A 21,529-nucleotide genomic window follows, 5' to 3' on the forward strand; every position below is an offset into this window, starting at 1 on the left:
CTCCTCTCTCCTTCTTATCTATCATTATTTTGTGTTTATGGACACTTTCCATACATTCAGAGAAGCACTTACATCTCCAAACTTCATGCATCTATAGCAGTCATGTCAAATCAGTCGATCGTGATCTACCAGTCGATCGCGGGGCATCCCTGCTTGATCCTTGCCGATTGCATGATCCTGATTGATCGTCCCCTCCCCCCCCCCCAAAAAAAACCACCTCAAGAACTTTGATGAATTCTCCTCCAAGAAAGGTCAACAACTTTGGTCAATCCAATGGGTAGATTGCTGCCAGTTTTTTTTATCGCAGTCTCTTGGGAGCTGGACATGCCTGATGTATCGGGTGAGATTCAAGGTTTCTTAAAGCATTACTTTTAAGTATCAACATGGCACAAGTCTTAAGATCTTTCATATCTCTTACACTGAGAAGTAGTACTACATATACAAACATAATTTCTCCCTGACTTCCAGACTCATCCCCAGAAAGAATGGGTTTCTCTACAACAAGGAAATCCTTTATTTTAAAAATGTGACTCATACCCATAGAGAGGGGAAGAACATGCTCGAGACTCATACTAGATTGAGTGTAACATTATGCTAGCTTTTGAAGCTGATTCCAATTTACTGCCCTGGCAAATCCAGTCTCAGATTAAGCACTGAAGTGGCTTCGTCTTCATTCTTGCTTGTGAAAGTGACCTTGCTGTACAAATGGAGCCACGGCACAGGACTGAAGTACACGGAAGCTGTATTCTGAACAACATTTCAGTGATTTCCTTTTATTTATTTGAATGCTTTATAGACCACTTACAATCAAAGTGGTTTACATAAAAAATAAATACATCCTGGTACACAAGTATGCAGTAAATATATGCTCAACTGTTTAAGAAAAGAGAAAATCCAAGTCAATAGATCTAACATATATTTAACAATAATATAAATTCTAAAAAAGAGAAAATGTGTATAATCTAGCTTTCAAAAACATCCTACTCACATCATGGCTGTCACAACCTCTCATTTTCATCAAACACTTTCACCCACATACAGAACCATTACGAGGGCTTTATTTCAATGTTTTATAACACATTGGAAGGACAGATCCTGAAGCTGAGACTCCAATACTTTGGCCACCTCATGAGAAGAGAAGACTCCCTGGAAAAGACCCTGATATTGGGAGAGATGGAGGGCACAAGGAGAAGGGGACAACAGAGGACGAGATGGTGGGACAGTGTTCTCGAAGCTACCAGCATGAGTTTGACCAAACTGCGGGAGGCAGTGGAAGACAGGAGTGCCTGGCATGCTCTGGTCCAGGGGGTCACGAAGAGGCGGACACGACTAAACGACTAAACAACAACAACAACAACAACAACAACAACAACAACATAACACATCAGCCATAATAACAATTATAAAGTGGCCAAAACTCAATAATAATCAAACTCTCCACTGACAGGTATTCTCTTTCTGCCTCTCAGCTGGCAGGGTGGGGGACACAGTCCTGTAGCAGTGTAGCCTCTAACCCCAGAGGATAGTGCAAGTAGCATCAGATCCAGGTTCTACAACCTACACAATTGCTCCTTAGCCTCCTGGTTCATCCCCAGATACAGTGGTGCCTCGCAAGATGAAAAGAATCCGTTCTGTGATTCTCTTCGTCTAGCGGTTTTTTCGTCTTGCAAAGCAAGCCCATTGACGGATTAGCGCTATTAGCGGCTTTTAGTGGCTTTTAGTGGCTTATCAGCTTATCGGATCAGCTGATAAGCGGCTTAGAAAAAGGGGGGAAAGGAAAAAAAAACCAGCAGGAACTCACAAGACATTGTCGTCTTGCGAAGCAAGCCCATAGAAGATTCGTTTTGCGAAGCACCTCCAAAACGGAAAACTCTTTCGTCTAGCGAGTTTTCCGTCTTGCGAGGCATTCGTCTTGCGGGGCACCACTGTATTTCTTTTTCTTCTTTGGTGTGAGTGTATATAAAGCTACATTCTTGCCAATAATGCCAACCCAAATCATAACACATACAGTACTCCACCAGTCACACCCCATGACAGATCTACAGCTTGAATCCAGCAACAAATGCAACACAACATCAGTGTGGTTGCACCCTCTTGGCAACCCTAAAGGGCGGCAGGTTCACTTTTATGACTGCAAACTGGTTTTTCCAACGATATTGTAGTTAGACACAACTTTGATCCAAATGCAGTCCTTGCCTGCAATTACACGTGCTACCTCTGTGCATATGTATATAGAACCCTCACTGAAGATTGAAGCATTTGGAACTAAAAGATTGCATCACTAATGATTCAGCCCTGTTTCAAATATACTGTACCACACCTTCTTTGTTAAAATGCACTAATTGCATATGTTTTTATGTGTACTGTAGGCCACCCAGGGTGGCTGGGGAAACTCAGCCAGTTTGGGCAGGGTATAAATAATATTTTTTAAATTAATATTATTATTTTAATGCTTTATTCCATGCATTTAAGGGTCCTGAAGCATGAGCTATTAAAGCTGAAGTTTGCTAATAAAATATATAGCTTAGTTATGACTTGTACAAATAAATACGATGCATTTGTGTGAAAGTTTGTAAACAAGGGCAGCAGGGCAATTTATTAATTAGGTGCAAATTCTGTAACTTTCCTTTATCTCTGGTTGATTTCAATCTTCTGTCTGAAATGTGGATATACAGCAAATGAAATCTGGATATACACTTAATTAACTAATGAGGCTTCCATTGTACCTGTGATTAAGTCTCAGTGAACTCAGCAGGTCAGGCTTATTAGTAAGTCCATGAAATTTCTGATGACTTGTCCATATTTGGACTGAAAATACCAAACCCAACACAGGAATGCTCTTCTACCCATTTTTAAGTATAAAGCTTTAACCAATACAAGAGATCTGTAATTGAATGTTTTAAGGGTATTATACCTGTCTGTGCATCATCTGTTTCCAAATAATACATTACTTCTCGTTTTCCAACTATCTACCTCCCAAGAATTAAAAATATCCTGATGTGGGAAGAGCACCTTATTAACATTTTTTGGCGGTACCCCAAATTAATCTCTTCAAAACCAGAAGAGACCAAATGTGGCCCTCCAGGCCTCTTCATACGGCCCTTTGGACTCTCCACCGGCAACGCCCTGCGCTTCCTCCTAGAGCAGGGGTCTGCAACCTTTAGGACAAAAAGAGCCACTTGGACCCGTTTCCGAAGGGAAAAAAACTGGGAGCCGCAAAACCATTGCGACATTTAAAACAAATATATCTCCGGAGCCGCGATCTGACAGCGGCGGGAAGGTGACATCGGGACGGTGCGTGACTAACACACGCACCGCCCCCATGCGACGTCACAGCCAGTACAGCGCCCGCCACAGTGGGGAGTGTCGTGGCGCACAATGCGCCTCCTCCCCTCACAAGTATCCGCCCCGGAGCCGCGGCAAAGGTGTAAAAGAGCCACATGCGGCTCCGGAGCCGCGGGTTGCAGACCCCTGTCCTAGAGTGCTTGATTGTGACAATACGTCTTCCTTGCCTGGAGGGCTCTACGTGTGTGTAGAACCTTCTGACTTTTGCATGGCTGGATTTTAGCCTAATGTACAAAGGTTAAGAGCCACATCTATTGTTCCACCCACTTTTGCCTTTGGCCCTGGCCACCCCCAGAATATGTCCCTTTAAAAGGTTCCCCAACCCTGCTTGCTTTTTGGTTGTTGTTCCATTTCTCCCATGTATTATTTGTTTCGAGTTGTAGCCAATGCTGCTGCTGTTCTGCTTCTACAATGAAGATTGCCCCCTTCTCTTCCCTGCAGCCCACTGCACACCTTAAACATCTGTTTTAGCCGGTCGAGGGACCCCCTGAAGCAGATTTTGGGGCCATATGGAAAAGTTTAGTTATGCAAGCAGAACTCTGTGCAGGGTTAGATATAAGCCACTATAGATATTATTCTCTTTGGAACCATTCAAAAATTTAAAATAATGCCCCTACTCACAAGTTTTCAATCCAATTTATTGAATGCACAGCATTAAGAAATACCGTATTTTTTGCACCATAACACTCACTTTTTTCCTCCTAGAAAGTAAGGGGAAATGTCTGTGCGTGTTATGGAGGGAATGCCAACGGGTGGCATGCCTACGGATTTTCCTCCTCTACAAACTATGTGCGTGTTATGGTCGGGTGCGTGTTATAGAGCGAAAAATACGGTATATTGAACTGTTCAGTTTGTCTTATGCTATGGGTTTTAATAAGCTGTCCTTACTCTTCGCACTGAAAATAATTCATTTCACAGCAGCTTATTCTGAATGTTTATGAATTGGCTATAGTTTCATGAAACTGCCAATTGTAAAAAAAAAAAAGTAATGTATTTTCCTTATTTAAAGTGCTTTCTTTTTATAGGTGTGATGTCTGCAAATTAAAGTTTGAAGGAAAGACCTTCTATGTGATTGGAATTCAGAAAGAGGTTGGATACTTTAAGTTCCCTGAATACTAAAATATTTTAATTTAACATTTGTGCATTTCTAATGGATAGCAAGCATGTTTGTTCTTGATCTTACACAATAAGCTTTTACCTTGCATATGTGAAGCAGTCAACTTATGCTTTTAACTAAATATAGAATTTCCTCTTATAAAATGTAGCCTAGTTTTAGACAAATGCAACTGAAAAAAACTTAGGAAATGTATATAGCCTGCTGCAAAGGATTCTTCTTTATTGTTTATTTTTATGTGTATTCATTACTTAACTTACACTTCATATAAGAAGAGTTGGGACAATAATCTTATTAGTAGCAAATCTTCAGAAATGAAACGAGGTCAGCAGTATTACAAATTTGCCGATTCAAAATTTCTGTATCTGGACTTTTTATGTTTTTCAATAATCCCAACTGGGAAATGTATACAAAGTGACACAGCAGGAGGCCAGGGGCTTAGCAAGATATAGCCTAGACCTGCTCTAGGGAGCGGGTCTAGAAAAAGCAGAAGGCAGCCAGGCTCCATGTTGGGTAAACATGGAGGCAAGATGGAAAGGCATCAGCAGTCTGTGGTATAGATCATGGAACTCTTAGATTTGGAGACTTGGGGGGGGAGAGAAGAGACCTAGTGGATCAGAGAGCCCACACTTCAAATTTTCTAAGTTGTAGGCCCTTCCCCAGCTTGAAGAAGTCAACTGCTTATCTACTTTTGTTTAATTTTTCTTTGAACACATAGAAAAAGGCTATGTTGTCATTCCATACCTCTACACCAGCAGCCTGCAAACATCTCTGGAAGTGTGGAGTGGAGAACCAGGCGTTTTACAAGTAAGCAAATCTATGTAATCCCCGGTTATAATGCAGAATGTGTAGATGAGCAGAGAGCAGTGAGAGATTCCTTTCATGTTCAGTGACCATGCTATAATAGCAAAAAGCACTTTGACTGTTTTGCGCATCATCTTAGTGATGGTCCAGCCTCAGGTGATATCTACATCAATTGGTACGGTGGCTTTGATGTTGGAAGTGAAGAAATTCCTTTCAAATAACCTAAAGTTTGATTAGGTATATTCAGGCCATGTTCTTTAGACACAAAGCACAAAGTTTTTATAAAAAAGCGATATTTTTAAAGCATCACCTCACACATGCAACAATTTAGCATTTGCCACCCAGAGCTGTCAGTGCTGTTCTGTCTCTGAAACTCTGGAAAAAAAAAAGGATTTATAGCACACATTAGCATGGCAAAGGGTAAAAAGGAGATAATCAAAGCAAGGAAATCATTGGAGACAGGAGACGGCCAAGCAGTATTTACACAAAATACAAGAAATACTATTTGTACATTGCCTCAAAGCACCACCAGTCTCTGCCTAAAGCTCCATTGTGCCTATAAATGAAGTCAGTGCAAGGAAGTCTGACAGTTATGAGATACACTGTTTTAAGTCATGCAGTTGAAATGAGCAAAGCAGAGACATGGTTTTCTCCTCAAATGTGGTGCAGCCTGGGAAACCAGTGGGCCACTGGCCATTCCAAGTTTCTGGGATGCAAACCATACCTTCTGGTTTGTGTAACCTCAGTTCCTTATTATTTTTCGCTCTATTGGACGCACCGGACCATAGGAGGGGGAGAACAGGGAAAAAAATTTTTCCCCCTTGTTCTCCCCCTCTAAGTCAAGGTGCGTTCTGTGTATTCAAGGTGTGTTCACCTGCTGGGCTCTGGAGGCTTTGGGTTCCTTTCGACCTGCTCTCGGGGGCTGGCAGGGGGAAGGGAGCGCTGCTTTCCCCCACCGCCAGCCCCAAAGACCAGGTTGGGGAAAAGCTGTCCCCTGAGCTTGTGGGGCTAGCGGTGGGGAGAAGCGCTGCTTTCCCCACCGCCAGCCTCCAAACCAGGTCGGGTTTGGAGGCTGCTATCCGCAAGCCTTGGGAGCCCACAGGAACTCCCGCCGGGCTCCCCAGGCTTGCGGACATCATACCTACATGGAATTACATATGTCCTGACTGTAAATGCATGTGTATCTTTGCAAGAAGTAACTGAGCAACGTACTTGAGCAAGAAGTCACTATTAACCACCAAGAGACAAAGCTGTTCTTTCTAAAGATCTTCCACTTAGGAAATGCATGTAATGACTCTGAAACTGGAATGTTTGAGTGCATGGAGTGGATTTGGTTGACAGAAGACTGAACCCAATTTTGAAAGGCAGAACAGGAATTGCACTGGAACTAGACTGTCTGCATGCTGGCTTTTATATACCCCTCCCTCTAATAATGGGGGGGGGGGCAGGGAGGTGGCAACTTGCATGTTTATAATGAAACATATTATTAAACATCATTCAAAGCACATGTACTCTGTAAAGGTTGCTTTGATTTTCTTACCTCTCTGGAAATTGAAACAACATAGCAAGGAGTTTGCAAGTGATAGTGCTAACATTTGTGTATTAACGTATCCTTCCCCCCCCCCCCCATTTTCCTGGAAATGTAACTGCCTCTGCTTTGCTTTTCCTCCCCTGAAGGTATGCAAAATCAAGCCAAATCAAGACAGTGTCAAGCAGCAAAATATTTTTTAAAGGCAGCAGATTTCGATACAAGTAAGTGTTTTCTTATCCTTGTAGCAATGTCTGGGATGGGGCAATGGGAGCTGCCAGCGATATGATGGGAAACTTTCCATCTGTGATCTTCCTTACCTTAGTTAGGGTAAGTTACCCTAACTTACCTTACCTATGCTTTGGGGGCATTTACATTTTAGTTGCTTTATTCCTTTTTGTAAACTGCCTTAGGGAGATGATTGAAGGATGATATAAATATTGGAAGGGGGGAGTGAACTTGGAGACCAAGACTGTAATTCTACACACATTTACTTGGGAGTAAGTTCTGTTGGCGGGACGTGGGTGGCGCTGTGGGTTAAACCACAGAGCCTAGGACTTGCCGATCAGAAGGTTGGCAGTTCGAATCCCTGCGACGGGGTGAACTCCCGTTGTTCGGTCCCAGCTCCTGCCAACCTAGCAGTTTGAAAGCACGTACATAAATAGGTACCGCTCCGGCGGGAAGGTAAATGGCGCTTCCGTGCGCTGCTCTGGTTTGCCAGAAGCGGCTTAGTCATGCTGGCCACCGGACCTGGAAACTGTATGCCGGCTCCCTCGGCCAATAAAGTGAGATGAGTGCCGCAACCCCAGAGTCGGCCATGACTGGACCTAATGGTCAGGGGTCCCTTTACCCTTTACTTTAAGTTCTGCTGGACTCAGAGAGACTTGCTTCTGAGGAAACCAATTATTCATATGAAATGTTTGAGAAGATGAGGGCACATTGTGTTTAGTGGGCAAGGGCCATATTGGAACCAACCACAGATAGAATCTCTGCTGTAAATCAGAAATCAGTAAGCTGTGGTCTTCCAAATCTTCCTGGTCAGCAACTCCCTGAACCACTGGCCACCCTCACTGGGGGTGATCAAAGTGCAGTGGCATAGCGTGGGTTGTCAGCACCCGGGGCAAGGCAAGTAATTTGCGCCCCCTAACCTGTGGATTTACGCCCCCTAACCCTAACCCCCAGATGTTGCGCCCGGTGCGGCCGCCCCCCCCTGCACCCCCCACACTACACCACTGTCAAAGTGGGGAGTCCAACAGCATTTGGAAGGCTGAAGTTTCCATATTCTTCTTGTAAATAAAGCTGGGATTTTAGCTGCAATTCTTTCAAATGAGTTGAATTAATTTTTAAATATAGATCACCATTATATAGTGGTACCTCTGGTTACGTACTTAATTCATTCCGGAGGTCTGTTCTTAACCTGAAACTGTTCTTAACCTGAAGAACTACTTTAGCTAATGGGGCCTCTTGCTGCTGCCGCACCGCCGGAGCACGATTTCTGTTCTCATCCTGAAGCAAAGTTCTTAACCCGAGGTACTATTTCTGAGTTAGCGGAGTCTATAACCTGAAACGTATGTAACCTGAAGCGCATTTAACCCGAGGTACCACTGTATAGGCTAATATCCTTTAAATATAGATATTGATTGGTTGAAGTATTCAGTTACCTTACTGCACATAACATCTCAGTCTTTCAAATAGCTCATATGTTAAACTTTGTGTTTTGTTATAGTGGGAAAGTTGCAAAAGAGGTTGTTGAAGCAAGTTCTAAAATTCGGAGGGAGCCACCGGAAGTGAACAGGTACTTTGTCATCTAAGTTCCTCTAGCAAAAATGACTGTGAATGTCCAGAGAAGCCCTTAGAGCTCTTGCTCTTGCCTGCCAAATTGGTCATCATCCTAGTACATGCCAGCATTGCCAATGTCAACTATACCTTCTAGACCAAAGAACTAAAGTAAAATTGACATGTATTCCCAAATGAAGAAGTCACACAGTGTATATTTGATGATGATGATGATGATGATGATAATTTATTATTTATACCCCGCCCATGTGGCTGGGTTTCCCCAGCCACTCTGGGCGGCCTCCAACAGAATATTAAAATACAATAATCTATTAAACATTAAAAGCTTCCCTAAACAGGGCTGCCTTCAGATGTCTGGTAGTTGTTCATTTCCTTGACATCTGATGGGAGGGCGTTCCACAGGGTGGGTGCCACTACCGAGAAGGCCCTCTGCTTGGTTCCCTGTAACTTGGCTTCTCGCAAGTTTGCTGACTCATTGGGTAGGAAGTTGCAAGGAAAGCAGAAAGCAACTATAAGGTTTCTTTTTCTGTTTTCTGGCCCATTCCTGCAAAGGAACCGCAACCTTGTAACTTGGAAGCCCAGCTTCTATTTCAGAAAATCCCAATGCTCCCCAAACAAGAAAATAATAATTGAGCAGAGCCACAATCACTGGCCACTATAAACACTGCATTGGCCAGAAGGTGGTGAAATGAATCTAGACATAAACCTCTTTACTGCCTGGGCTCAGAAGGTGTAAAAATAAGGTGAGCATAGTTGATCTCACTACAATCTATACAGTGAAAACTGGGCTCACCATTGAATTCCTCCCCCCCCCATTGCTATTTCCTTGCTTTTCATTATTTCACATTTAACATACCTCATTTTCCTGCTGACCAAATATCACACAATAATATTCTAGGGACTGTGTAAAATAAGGAAAGGTAGACCTTTACAAAATGCTCTTAAAGTGTTTCTGAACAAAGAAACACTATGAAGAGAATAGACTGGCACCAGCTGGGCCTGCCATGCCTTTTGTTATATGCTTTGAAATATTGGGGTTTTATTTATTGTCAAGTGTTTATTGGTGAATAAGGTCTCATTTCCCGCTTCTTCTCAGAACCAACATTACTCAGAGTCGCAGTTCTCACTCTTTGAACAAACAGCTCATAATTAACATGGAGCCTTTGCAACCTCTCCTTCCAGCCTCAAATGATCAGGAAGATGTCCTCTCTGATGAAGGCAAGTCTGCTCCTGATGCAGCTTCTTGTTTGTTTGTTTGTTTGTTTGTTTGTTTGTTTGTTCTCTCTCTATCACTCATACACACACACACACACACACACACAGTAAACAAAGAATAGTCCAAACCAAGCAGATTTTGTGCATAGAATTCTAATTTAACTTTTGAGAGATGTACAGCAATACTGAACGATCCTTTTCATTTGGAGTAACAGGAAACAGCAGCACCACTTTAAAAATAAGTATTCTGTGTTTGAAAATGAAACATTTCAGCTATTTTTGCTTATATTAGAGGCTGCTGCAGGCCTAACATAAGGAGTAGGAACTGGGACTCCTTCATTTGTATCATAATCTTGTGAAGCAGAACCCTCATTCTACAGATGCAGGACTTTGGTTGAGGGATTACAAATTGTCCAAGGCTTCCCATTGAGTCTCATGACTGAACTGGGATTTGAACCCAGAATCTGAGACTTTCATTGTCCAGTGAACGCATTGGCTTTTCTTGTTGAAAGCCTCATGGTGAGAGTGCAGTATAACCACATTTACTCATACGGGCACAAATAGCCTGGATTTTGTGTACTTTCAAGTGGATTCTGTTTAGAAACCTAATAGGCCCAGGTGGAATTGGGAAAGTCCATTAGAATATCAGGTGGCACAAGAGTGTCTTCCTTTTGTTGGAGGCTGTCTAGTTCTGAGTACGAGATGCTGGAAGCCACAAATGGGAAGAGTGCTCTTGTGTTGGGGTCCTGTCTGCTTCCATGGGCATATTGTTTGCTCCTGTGAAAACCAGGTGCTGGCTAGATGTGCCACTGGCCTGATTTGGCAGGCTCTTCTTAAGTTCTTTTGTCTGCAGTATCAAAGGAAAGGTACTATTAGGAAGAAAGAGTTAGGGCTATTTTAGTTAGCATGTGATAGAAACAGCAACAGGAGTTTGCAGAGTCTACTGAAGATGGTTGGGGAGGAAGGTTTGTATGTGAACTGATATTAACTAAGCACCATCAGAGTGGAACTGTGCTGTTCAATCTCTTTAATGGGGAGCTGCAACATCTAAACTTATTTGTTTCACAGGGTGGTATAGGTGGTGATATTATTGTGCTAACTTCACAATTCTCCCATTATTTTGTTATACCTTGGCTGAAGTCTGACAACACCCCCTATTTCCAGCTTTCATGATGTGGATGTATGTGACTGAATTTCCCCATCTCCAGTCCTCCCTCCTTTCTCCCCGATCTTCTACCTTTGTCCCTACATGAAATGCACAGATTAATGAAAGCTTAGGTTTTCTTTTTAATGTGTTCCTTCAGAGCATGCAGCTGATATTATTCCTATCCTGAAAGCCCCCTTGGCTTTTTTCTTTTACTGGTTCCTTAGACCTTCCTAAACTTTAAAAAGTCTTCAGCTTCTTTAGCTGGGTGGCTGAGAAGCTTCTCCTGCGGGGATCTTGCTCTCACTGCTGCTGCTCCTTTTATACTCTGGCAGGGGAAGACCCTGCCATCAGTCCTCACCTGGTCCAGCATGACCCCATCCCTGTGTTCCTCCCTGGAAGCCTGGCAGCTTGGGAATCTGGCTCCTTCTCCGTACCACATGATCCTCCCTCCTGTGTTCGTGCCCCCAGGTGTCTCGGTGAGTGATGCTTTGGGGTGTCTTGGGCATTTGGTGGCTAGAGGAGGGCTGGGTAAATAACTACTGTATATATATATTGCAGGTATATATATGTGTGTGACTACTGGGTTAAAAAATGCATTTGTTTGTGTGGTAGATGAAGACTCAGGCAGACATAGTGTACACTGTCTTCCTCATTGAAACATGGTCACATTTCCAAGCACAGTTCAACGTGTTGGTGCTGACCTTTAAAGCCCTAAACGGCCTCAGTCAAGTATATCTGAAGGAGCGTCTCCACACCCATCGTTCTGCCTGGACGCTGAGGTCCAGTGCCGAGGGCCTTCTGGCGGTTCTCTCACTGTGAGAAGCCAAGTTACAGGGAACCAGGCAGAGGGCCTTCTCGGTAGTGGCACCCGCCATGTGGAATGCCCTCCCACCAGATGTCAAAGAGAAAAACAACTACCAGACTTCTAGAAGACATCTGAAGGCAGCCCTGTTTAGGGAAGCTTTTAATGTTTGATGCATTACTGTATTTTAATATTTTGTTGGAAGCCTTCCAGAGTGGCTGGGGAAACCCAGCCAGATGGGCGGGGTATAAATTATTATTATTATTAGGCGCTGTGGGTTAAACCACAGAGCCTAGGACTTGCTGATCAGAAGGTCGGCGGTTCGAATCCCCGCAATGGGGTGAGCTCCCGTTGCTCAGTCCCTGCTCCTGCCAAGCTAGCAGTTCGAAAGCACGTCAAAGTGCAAGTAGATAAATAGGTACTGCTCTGGCAGGAAGGTAAACGGCATTTTCGTGCGCTGCTCTGGTTCGCCAGAAGCGGCTTAGTCATGCTGGCCACATGACCCGGAAGCTGTACTCCGGCTCCCTCGGGCAATAAAGCGAGATGAGCGCCGTAACCCCAGAGTTGGCCACGACTGGACCTAATGGTCAGGGGTCCCTTTACCTTTACCTATTATTATTTAATGTATTTGGGGACTGAGTTTATGGATTACTCACAGTGGTATTTTCCAGAACCTTGAACCTTTCTCTGAAGATTGCTCCTTGGCTTTAAACACTGGTCATTTGGGGAATAAGAGTAGTACAGGATTTTTGACATACTGCATTCTGGCCTTGCTATCACGCTTATTCCAGTTTGGTCCAGAGGGGAGGGCTATAACTCAGTAGTAAAGCATCTGCCTTGTATGCAAAAGACCCCCAGGTTCATTCCCCAGCATCTCCTGTTAAGGCTGGGAGAGAAACCTGTCTGAAACCCTGAAGACCTGCTGCCAGTCATTGCTGAGCTGGCTGGACCAATGCTTTGACTCAGTCGGAGGCAACTTCCTATGTTCCCATATCTACTTCTGCAGACTGCCGTGAATAAATTGGCAGTACACTCTCCCTTAGTCATTAGATTCGTGAAGGGCTTGGTGCTTTTGAAATCTCTGTCCAAGAGGATTCTGTGAGTCATGAACTATTAATACAGTCCACATGAAGCTGCTGGGATCACCTTGGATCTCTGTGATCTCATGTTCCTTATAAAAGGTTGCTGTCCTGATGACAGGGACTTTGCTGCTGGTCCATCGTATAGATATGCAGTACCCCCACCCCTTCTCAGTTATATGGTGGGTTAGCCCCAGTCCTGCAACAGTAGGTGATAGTTACCGTATTTTTCACTCTATAAGACGCACCAGACCACAAGACGCACCTAGTTTTTGGAGGCGGAAAACAAGGAAAAAAAAATCTGAATCTCAGAAGCCAGAACAGCAAGAGGGATCGCTGCGCAGTGAAAGCAGCAATCCCTCTTGCTGTTCTGGCTTCTGGGAGAGCTGCGCAGCCTGCATTCGCTCCATAAGATGCACACACATTTCCCCTTACTTTTTAGGAGGGAAAAGGTGAGTCTTATAGAGCAAAAAATATGGTAATTGTACAGATGCCTTGGGATGCCTTGCAGCAATAGGAATAGCCTTTGCCTCTTTTAAAATGCAAAGATGTGCACTTCTAATTCTGGAGAGTGGGAGCAAAGTGCGTATTTCAATGGACACCCCCAACCATTAATACACATAAGGAAATGTTCTTGAAATAGTAGGCATTGCTGCAAGTTGGTGCTCGTGTAGCCTTGATGTAATGCAGTTGTTGTTAAGGATCTAGATGACATTCACAAAAATAGAGCTTGCATTATGGAGAGCTCTATATGTATTCAGCATAGCTAGCACTTCCGCTGCAAAGAAGCCACATTTAACCAGCAAGATACTAAGGCAAGTCTTTCAATAGCTAAATGGAGCAGAAATGTTCCAAAGCAATATGCCTCTGAGTACCAGTTGCTGAAGGGAGCAAAATTATAGGTGTGTGCATGTGTGCGCATGCAGACACATGCATGTGCCAATAGCAGTGAATTTTCAAAAATAAGAATTTTCCAAAAAGAGAGAGAGAGAGAAAGTGGGAGAAATCATTAGCAAGCATTACCTAAAAACAGAGGGCCACATCTTCCAAAGAGACAGGCTAAAACAACAGATTTGTTGGCTGTTGTTTCTGAATGAGACCTAAGGTTATTTTAGCTCTGTGGCTTCAGCGAGGATTGTTTTCTGTATGTTTGGTGTCACTGAAGCAACCAGGCCTGAACACAGATGACGGCTGGAATTCAGTCACCAGAAATGTCTTTGACACCTGACCGCAGTAATGATTTTCAACACGAGGAGTGCATTTGTGAAGAGAAAGGATCTGTTTCCTGCTTGTAGACAGTTTGATTTAATGGCTATGAATGTGTGTGGCTGACTCAGCTGTATGAGTTCAGGTTATACGTTTCAGCACAAATTCTTCAGGCCTCCATATGTGGGTTTTTCCATGTAATATGATACGATTTATTTATTTATTTTACGCAAGTGTATCTGTTGACCTTGAACATAATTCACCACCTTCATCGATCCATTTGCTCACCTCGGGAGGCTTGTCTATGAATTAGGGAACATGTTAATAACTTGGCGAGGCCCTTATGATTTTATGCATTATAAAAATAGCACCTCAGCACCACTTGTTGGCAGTTAGAAGCTTGCTTTTTATATCCTAGAAACTGCTCCAAGGGGTGTATTTTGCATCAGAGGATGACACAGGGATGCTGTGTCTGAAAATATGACACAACAGTCCAAGGCAGTTGTTCCTCTTCCCCAGAAAGAGACAGTTAATGGAGAATCCACTGAAATACTCGAGTGGGAAATGAAATCAACATAATTGCTCATGTACACTCTGAAATTTGTTTGTGCCTTTATATATAAGGTTGCCTAGTAGAAACAGAGGTTCCAATGGAACATGGTATGCATAGTAAACAAAATTGCCATTTGCGGAAATCAACATGTATTTTGCTGACTTGCAAAAATGGCTTTGGTTCTGTCTGATGCATTGTGGACAGCATGATAATTTTGAGTCAAACATTAACCACCTTTCCTCATTCTACATCTAACCTGACCCTTATTAACTTTTCCTTTGAGATAGAATCATTCATAAGAACATAGGAAGCTGCCACATTCCAAGCTGACATTGTCCTATTAAACTATTTGGGAGTGGCTCTCTAGGTTTTATCTCTAGTCTCCCCAGGAGATTCTGGTGATTACACCCGAGACTTTCTGCATGAAGCTAGAGATGGGCAAGATTTTCATTTTTAGAACCTTAAGTTTGGCTCTTCACATTTCCATGTAAGACTGCAATTTCTTTTAAAGTCCTTGTGAAAACACTTCAGCAAATTCCTCCTAATACACACATTTTTTCAAAGCATTCTGCCTGCTCTGCATTTTTTTACCAGGCAATATCTCCTAATGTAACAAATTTTAAATATTACTAATATATGCATTTTTATCTACTGCTTACCCTAGTACATGCATTTTTGCACGCTGGAAATCCACACTGCAAAATTCAAAAAAGTGTGAATCTTGAAGGATGGCTGCATTTCGGTTTGCATATTGTTTTGGAAAGTGTAAATTAGGTAGGTTCAAATTCCTCCCCCATCCCTACGCACAACACCTGTATCCTACCATGGTGCTGTAATCCTCTCCAGGAAACTCATTCTGTTCTTTTTGCACTCGTAGTTGCATTTCCCCTAAACTCTCAGTGACTCAGCATAACAACTGACAGATGGGACACAAAGATGGCCCCAGATTCTGCTGTATTTTACCCCGGCCAGATTTTTGCCTTCAGCTATTCAAGAAGCATCAACTCTTCAGAGTGTGCTTTCTTCCTAATGTCTTATCTTTTGCCAAACTTTATTTATTTATTATTTTATTATTTGCTTATAAGTTCCACTTTTCTTCATGGGAACTTAAGGTGGCACACATGGTTTTTCCTCATCCTCACAACCAGGGGTGCCAACTTAAATAAAATATTGGGGGGGGCAGGTAAGCCCTTCCCCCATAATCAATCACATGAAGCGGTGCACACACAGTATTTGAATGGCAAGGCCCATCAACCTGGGGGCAGGGGCTCAAATATTTTATTGGGAGGGTCGAAGACCCCTTGCCCATAGAGATTTGGAGCCCAGGGTTCTTAATTACACAGGGAACATCCAGGATTACCAGAGGTCCTCACTTCAGAACCTCGCCTTCCAACTTGCACAGTTTGGAATTTGGTGTGCTTGTCACTCCTTGTGTGTTAGTTTCACATATAGAGTGTCACGTGCTGAAGAGATGTCCATATCAGTAAACAGTGTTTCCATGTGCTCTGGCACTCGTCATGGTGTCCTGTTGCGCCAGAAGCGGCTTAGTCCTGCTGGCCCCATGATCCAGAAAGCTGTCTGTGGACAAGCGCATTGTCAAGTTTGACTGGATTTAACCATCCACAGGTCCTTTACGTTTACTTTACTTTTACATATCCAACCCCTTTGTGGTCAATAGTTTGGCCTGACAACAAGAACTAGATCAGAATTTCTGTCTGTTGCAGATTAGTTCTTTCTCTACAATGCCAAATGGTTTTGCTCTAGGAAATGTAGCAGATGTTGCAGCCATGTCCCGGGTGCTTTGCTATCACTCTTCGCTTTGCACAGGTCATTTCTTTCTGCACAATATAATAAACTTCGGATACCAGCCTTTTCTTTAACAGTTGCTAGTAAACCGTCAACACTGCACACCCCACTCTAAACCCTTAAATATGGTTACTGTGCCAAAAATCACGACAATGGAAAACCTGCAAATATTCAAGTCACAATTGTTTCTATGACATTTTAGTGATTAAATGCAACCTTTTAATTTCTTCGTTCATTATACCTTGCCACTAGAAGCTTGAAGTAACAATTAAAGAGAAGGAAGAGTCTGCTGCTTAGTTAGAATGCATGAGAGGTCAATACAATTTGCTTTTACTTAAATATGAGAGTTGTGAACTTCTACTGCCTGTTGATCCGCTACTCTGCATGATTGTGCAGTAAACTAGTTTAAAGGCTTTAGCCCGGTATGTGCGGTGCAGCTGTTTACTAGCAACTGCTAAGGAAATGGTTGGTATTTGAAGTTAATTGTATTGTGTATTATAAGACAGTTGGAAAGCTCTAAAAATAGCCTTCTACTCTGTTCTCTGGTGGGCTATTTCTATTGGCTGTGTTCGAAGCCTGTTATTTGATTCATTCAGCAGGACTCTCCCAGGCTGAACGCAGTGGAAACTTAGCAAAGGTCACAGCCAGTATGGGTGACTAGTTCATAAGGCTGCCACAGAAAATAACAGCAATTATTCAATATGGTGAAATGCCTAGTCAAAATCCAGACCAGGAGAAGTATTCATTTGCGAATGGTTAACCATTGTAGCAAAGATGTGTGCATTCGCCTGCTGAGACATGGGTCTAGGATCACAGCTACAAGTGCTGGTAAGTTGAATGGCAATTTTGCTTAGTTGTTTTATGGACAGAAAGGTCTGCTTTCAGTTTGTCATACTAATAAAGGTCCACATTTTGTGTGCAGTAAGCTATAGTATTAATATCTGAACTGTCACCCCCCTCCCCCCCCAAAAAAAACCCTGACACAGAATAGGATAGAAGAAGTAGAGGGTGGGGAAGGGTGATATAAAAGTCATACTCAGAGTAGACACATTGAAATCAATTGACTTAAAATATCACCCAAAAGATTCAGAAGTAATCGCTTCTCAGTGAGGCGATTCAGGAGTAAATGAAATCATCATTCCATCCAACTATTTGAGTTGACAAAGAAAAATAAACTATTGGTATAAAGTTTTTTTAAAAAGTTATTTCTGAAATTTACATACAGAACTATGAATCTAAGAAAGTGAATTCAATAAACTATGAACTACAGATGGTTCACTCCCATGGCATTTAATGTTTAGCCTTGGAATTCTATACAACCAAGCACAAAGAGTTACAAACTTTAATTTTGTGCTGAAAACAAAACTCTCACAGAAAGCATTAATTAATACTAACTTTTCTTAAAACTGCATGACACTGAGAAGACAGTTTTGAGTTGAGAAATAGCAAAAAGATTTTCAAAAACATTACAGTCTATGTGTGGAAAAAATACAGCACTCTGTGATGAAGTCTAGGATGTTTTATTCTCTATGGAATAATATTAAAATCACTGTGATGTTTTACTTTTTTTGGGGGGGAGAGCTCATGATCTTCATGATCTTAGTCAAAATTCAGATTTTGTCAAATGTAGTTCATCAAAGCTAAGAGATATTTCAAAAAGAATTAATTAATTAATTAATTAATTAATAGTAATATGTTTTTATTTAAAAAACAACAACCCAACCCAACAAATTTGCAGGTCAAATTAAAGCACTGGTGCTGTTTCTTGTCATTATATAACAGAGCAATCCAGCCTCCTTTGCAGCAGGCTAGGCTTGTTGATATTAGATTGGTTGGAGGTGTTCCTCCAGTTCTTCTGGATCAATCCCCTATATCACTGACAGAGTGGCACTCCCCCTTTAGCCCACGAAACATGCAGGCAGGAGTGCCATCAGTGAGATGCCCACTAGAGATTTATCACCAGAAGATCTTGAAACAGGGCATTTTGAAGGTGGGGAGGAGCTAAACTAGTCTCACGGCCATCACATGACAGCATTAAGCCCAGTCTGGATCTGATTGCTGCACCAGCTCTAGACTGTCTTAGCAGTCTTACTGCCCCCGCCATCTGCCTCTGCTTCCATGAGTAGCAGGGCACCAGCCTATAAACCCAGGCAGGGGAGGTTTGAATTGCAGCCTAAAATATCAGGGTTGTCAATATTGTTTATTGTGAACTAAATAAAATCCACCTGCTTCTTCTTAAGACAGAATCCAGATTAGTTTACAGTAACACAGAACCATATTACAACAATAAAAGCATATTTTAAATGCAGCAGCACTCCAAGTGAAGGAAGCAACATCTGATCAAAGTGGGAGGGGAATAATAATAATAATAATAATAATAATAATAATAATAATAATAATAATAATAATATCAAAAGAGAAGGCACAACCAAGCAATCCTGAACTCTCTCCAAAGGCTACAATATACCGTAAGCAGAGCTCTTAACAGTGCCTAAACGTATTCAGTGCTGAAGCTCTGAAGGCCAATTTAGGGAGGGCAATTCAGTTTGGGTCCCAGAACTCCTGCTCCTTTTAGAGCAGGCATGGCCAAACTTGGCCCGCCAGCTGTTTTGGGACTACAACTCCCCCCATCCTTAGCTAACAGGACCAGTGGTCAGGGATGATGGGAATTGTAGTCCCAAAATAGCTGGAGGGCTGAGTTTGGCCATGCCTGTTTTAGAGAGACCAGCGAAATCCAGAGCAGAGCATCAGGTGCTGAGAGAAGATCCCAGGCAGAAAGGACTCAATGAGTGGAAGTTGGGCAGAGCTGCTCTGATGGGAAGATGTCGGGGTGTCAGATGGAGCTAGCCTCTTCTTCAATGTCTATTGCTGTTGACTAAAAGTCACACAGGTATTTCCAGTATCTGATATCTGGCCCCATCAAAGCATATACAGTTACTGGGGTTGCATGAGTCAGGCAAGCACACATGGCACCCTATCGCAGCTGTCAGTATCTCTTTATAAAAGATCTCTAGCTAAGGTCCCATTCACACCTTAGATAAGGTCATTGTAACAAAGATGGAGAATTCTGATGCTACACTACTGCTGGTTGCTGATGGAGAATGTTGCCCATAAGGAGGTGGACTATCATGGGTGCTAAGTCTGGATTCAATTGATAGGAAATGTTGTTTGGATAAGCACGATTCTGCTAATTCATCTACGGAAAAGCAGTGTTGGTGGTAGAATGCACTTCATGGTGGTTATTAATACTTCATCAACTATGTCACTATGCAGGGAATTAAGAATTGCTGGTTCGCTGCCCAGCACCTGCATGAAACAGCTGGGAATGCATATATGCCTTTTTCAGACACAGAAAAGATTGAAATCTCAAGATGAAAGCCAAATGAAACTGTTGCTGCACAAAGTACCAGTGTGACTACAGAAAATGTTTTAGACTATGAGAAGATGTAATGATAGTAGGAGAATTTACATCTAAGTCAGCAGCCATTCTGAGATAATTTATAAGTTCAGTTTCACATGTGCCATTTAAATGATTGATGAATCTGTGGTGTGTGTAAGACAGAAATGCAATTTTCAATGACTCTGCACAATATTTTAATTTATGGTATTGCAGGTAGAAAAATGCATGTATGGTTCCACTTCAATCTTCCTACTGCAGTTTTACCTTTGAACAGATGCATTCTGCCTGAAATGCTTTACTAGTTCTCTGCTTCTTTCTCCATATAGAACTGTATACATTTGGGGAAAGCTGTGGCTCTGTAAATTTGGCACGTCATTGGAAAGCATCATGCTTTAAATACATCAGTTATTTCCTTCACTCTCCCTTCCTCTGGTCTCCTGAAACCGATGTGGTTGGAAAAAATTATTATCATTTTCAGCTGTGTGTTTTTGCCCTTGAAATGAACATGTGGGCCTATATATTCACACCGACATATTTCTATCCTTCTGGGGGAAAACGCTGATGAGGCTTTCTTTGGAGTTTGCCATTTCACCCACAGGCCAGAGAAGAACATGAATGAAATTGACAATTGTCTCCACCCCAGAAACTAGAGTGGAAGGACAGTGAGGGAAATGGCAAGGAGGAGAGTGGGCAGAAAGGGTGATACACACTGAACCAGTTTGCACATAACACTAAACCAAGCTATGATTTAGCATGAATGTGTAGGCTTCCGGGGAGAATCGTGTGGTCATGTTGCAATGTGTTTGGTGCTGTGATAGATAGATAGATAGATAGATAGATAGATAGATAGATAGATAGATAATACTTTATTCGGCTATAAGCCCACCAGGTAAAACCAATCAGTAAATAAAATAGCATTTTACATTCTAAAATATCAACTAAAATATTTCAACGCATAATCTCCTTCACATTACATACGGTCTCTAGCTGTACCGTATTGTGGCCTTGAATATAAAGATGGTGGATAGAGTTTACTAGATTTTAATAGTCATGCCGCATTCCTTGAAGTCTTTTATATGAGAGAACAGAATTCAGGAATCTTGCAACCTGTAATGTTCTATAAGAGTCAATGTCCTGGAGTAGATAGGCTAGATGTAATTCAGGTGGTTTAGCAACAGTTTCCAAAATGATTGAACTCAGAATCCTTGATCGGGGAACAATATATAAAGGACAATTAAACAAGATATGATGAAGGGATTCTATTGATTTGTTGTCACATGCGCATAAAACAGAGGTTTTACCGTTAGAAAATCTATTGTTCAGCACATTTGAGGGGAACACATTAAATCTTTAAGCCATGGCTTGGCATAGTGCACTCACGGAACCCTGGCTTGTGGTTTATCTAAATCCAGACAAACCATGAGCTGTAACCAAAGTTTCATGATTTGTTCTGGTTACAGGGCAATACGTTAAGACAAGAGTGAGAGGGCTTTCTCTTCTTACAGCTGAAGAAAGTGTAGAAACAGTTGAAAAGCATAGCTTTTGTACATTGGGAAAACGTTCTCAAGTGACCATTAAGTACTTGAAAATGAATGTGTGGTTTTGACTTAGGAGCTGCAACATCTCACATAAAGTTTATTTGTTTCACTATCTATTCTCCTCTTTCGCCATCTAAATAGCTGCGTTTGTATAAGTGGCATTCTGAGCCTAACAAAACAGAAAATAATTATTTC

The 21,529-nt window shown here is 42.2% G+C and overlaps 1 protein-coding gene and 1 long non-coding RNA gene across 4 annotated transcripts in view; one reads left to right on the forward strand and one right to left on the reverse strand.

Annotated features, from left to right (window-relative positions):
• Window positions 1-21,529, reverse strand: part of LOC309542799 — a 390,515-nt gene that overhangs the window by 232,583 nt on the left and 136,403 nt on the right. The window lies entirely within an intron of this gene.
• Window positions 1-21,529, forward strand: part of FRMD3 (FERM domain containing 3) — a 134,832-nt gene that overhangs the window by 107,734 nt on the left and 5,569 nt on the right. Inside the window, exons 9-16 of one of the 3 annotated variants that reach the window (XM_082241579.1) lie at window positions 4,371-4,434; window positions 5,178-5,266; window positions 6,941-7,015; window positions 8,518-8,586; window positions 9,685-9,806; window positions 11,283-11,426; window positions 15,255-15,364; window positions 16,993-17,102. In XM_082241579.1, coding sequence (XP_082097705.1) covers window positions 4,371-4,434; window positions 5,178-5,266; window positions 6,941-7,015; window positions 8,518-8,586; window positions 9,685-9,806; window positions 11,283-11,426; window positions 15,255-15,364 — 673 coding nt within the window. In that variant the 3' untranslated portion in view covers window positions 16,993-17,102. Of the gene's footprint in view, window positions 1-4,370; window positions 4,435-5,177; window positions 5,267-6,940; window positions 7,016-8,517; window positions 8,587-9,684; window positions 9,807-11,282; window positions 11,427-15,254; window positions 15,365-16,992; window positions 17,103-21,529 lie in introns of those variants that run through there. The other 2 variants (XM_082241577.1, XM_082241578.1) reach the window with 2 other exon arrangements.

The sequence above is a fragment of the Podarcis vaucheri genome, assembly GCF_965113315.1.
Source record: "Podarcis vaucheri genome assembly, chromosome: 11".
In the NCBI taxonomy this organism is placed as follows: Eukaryota; Metazoa; Chordata; class Lepidosauria; order Squamata; family Lacertidae; genus Podarcis; species Podarcis vaucheri.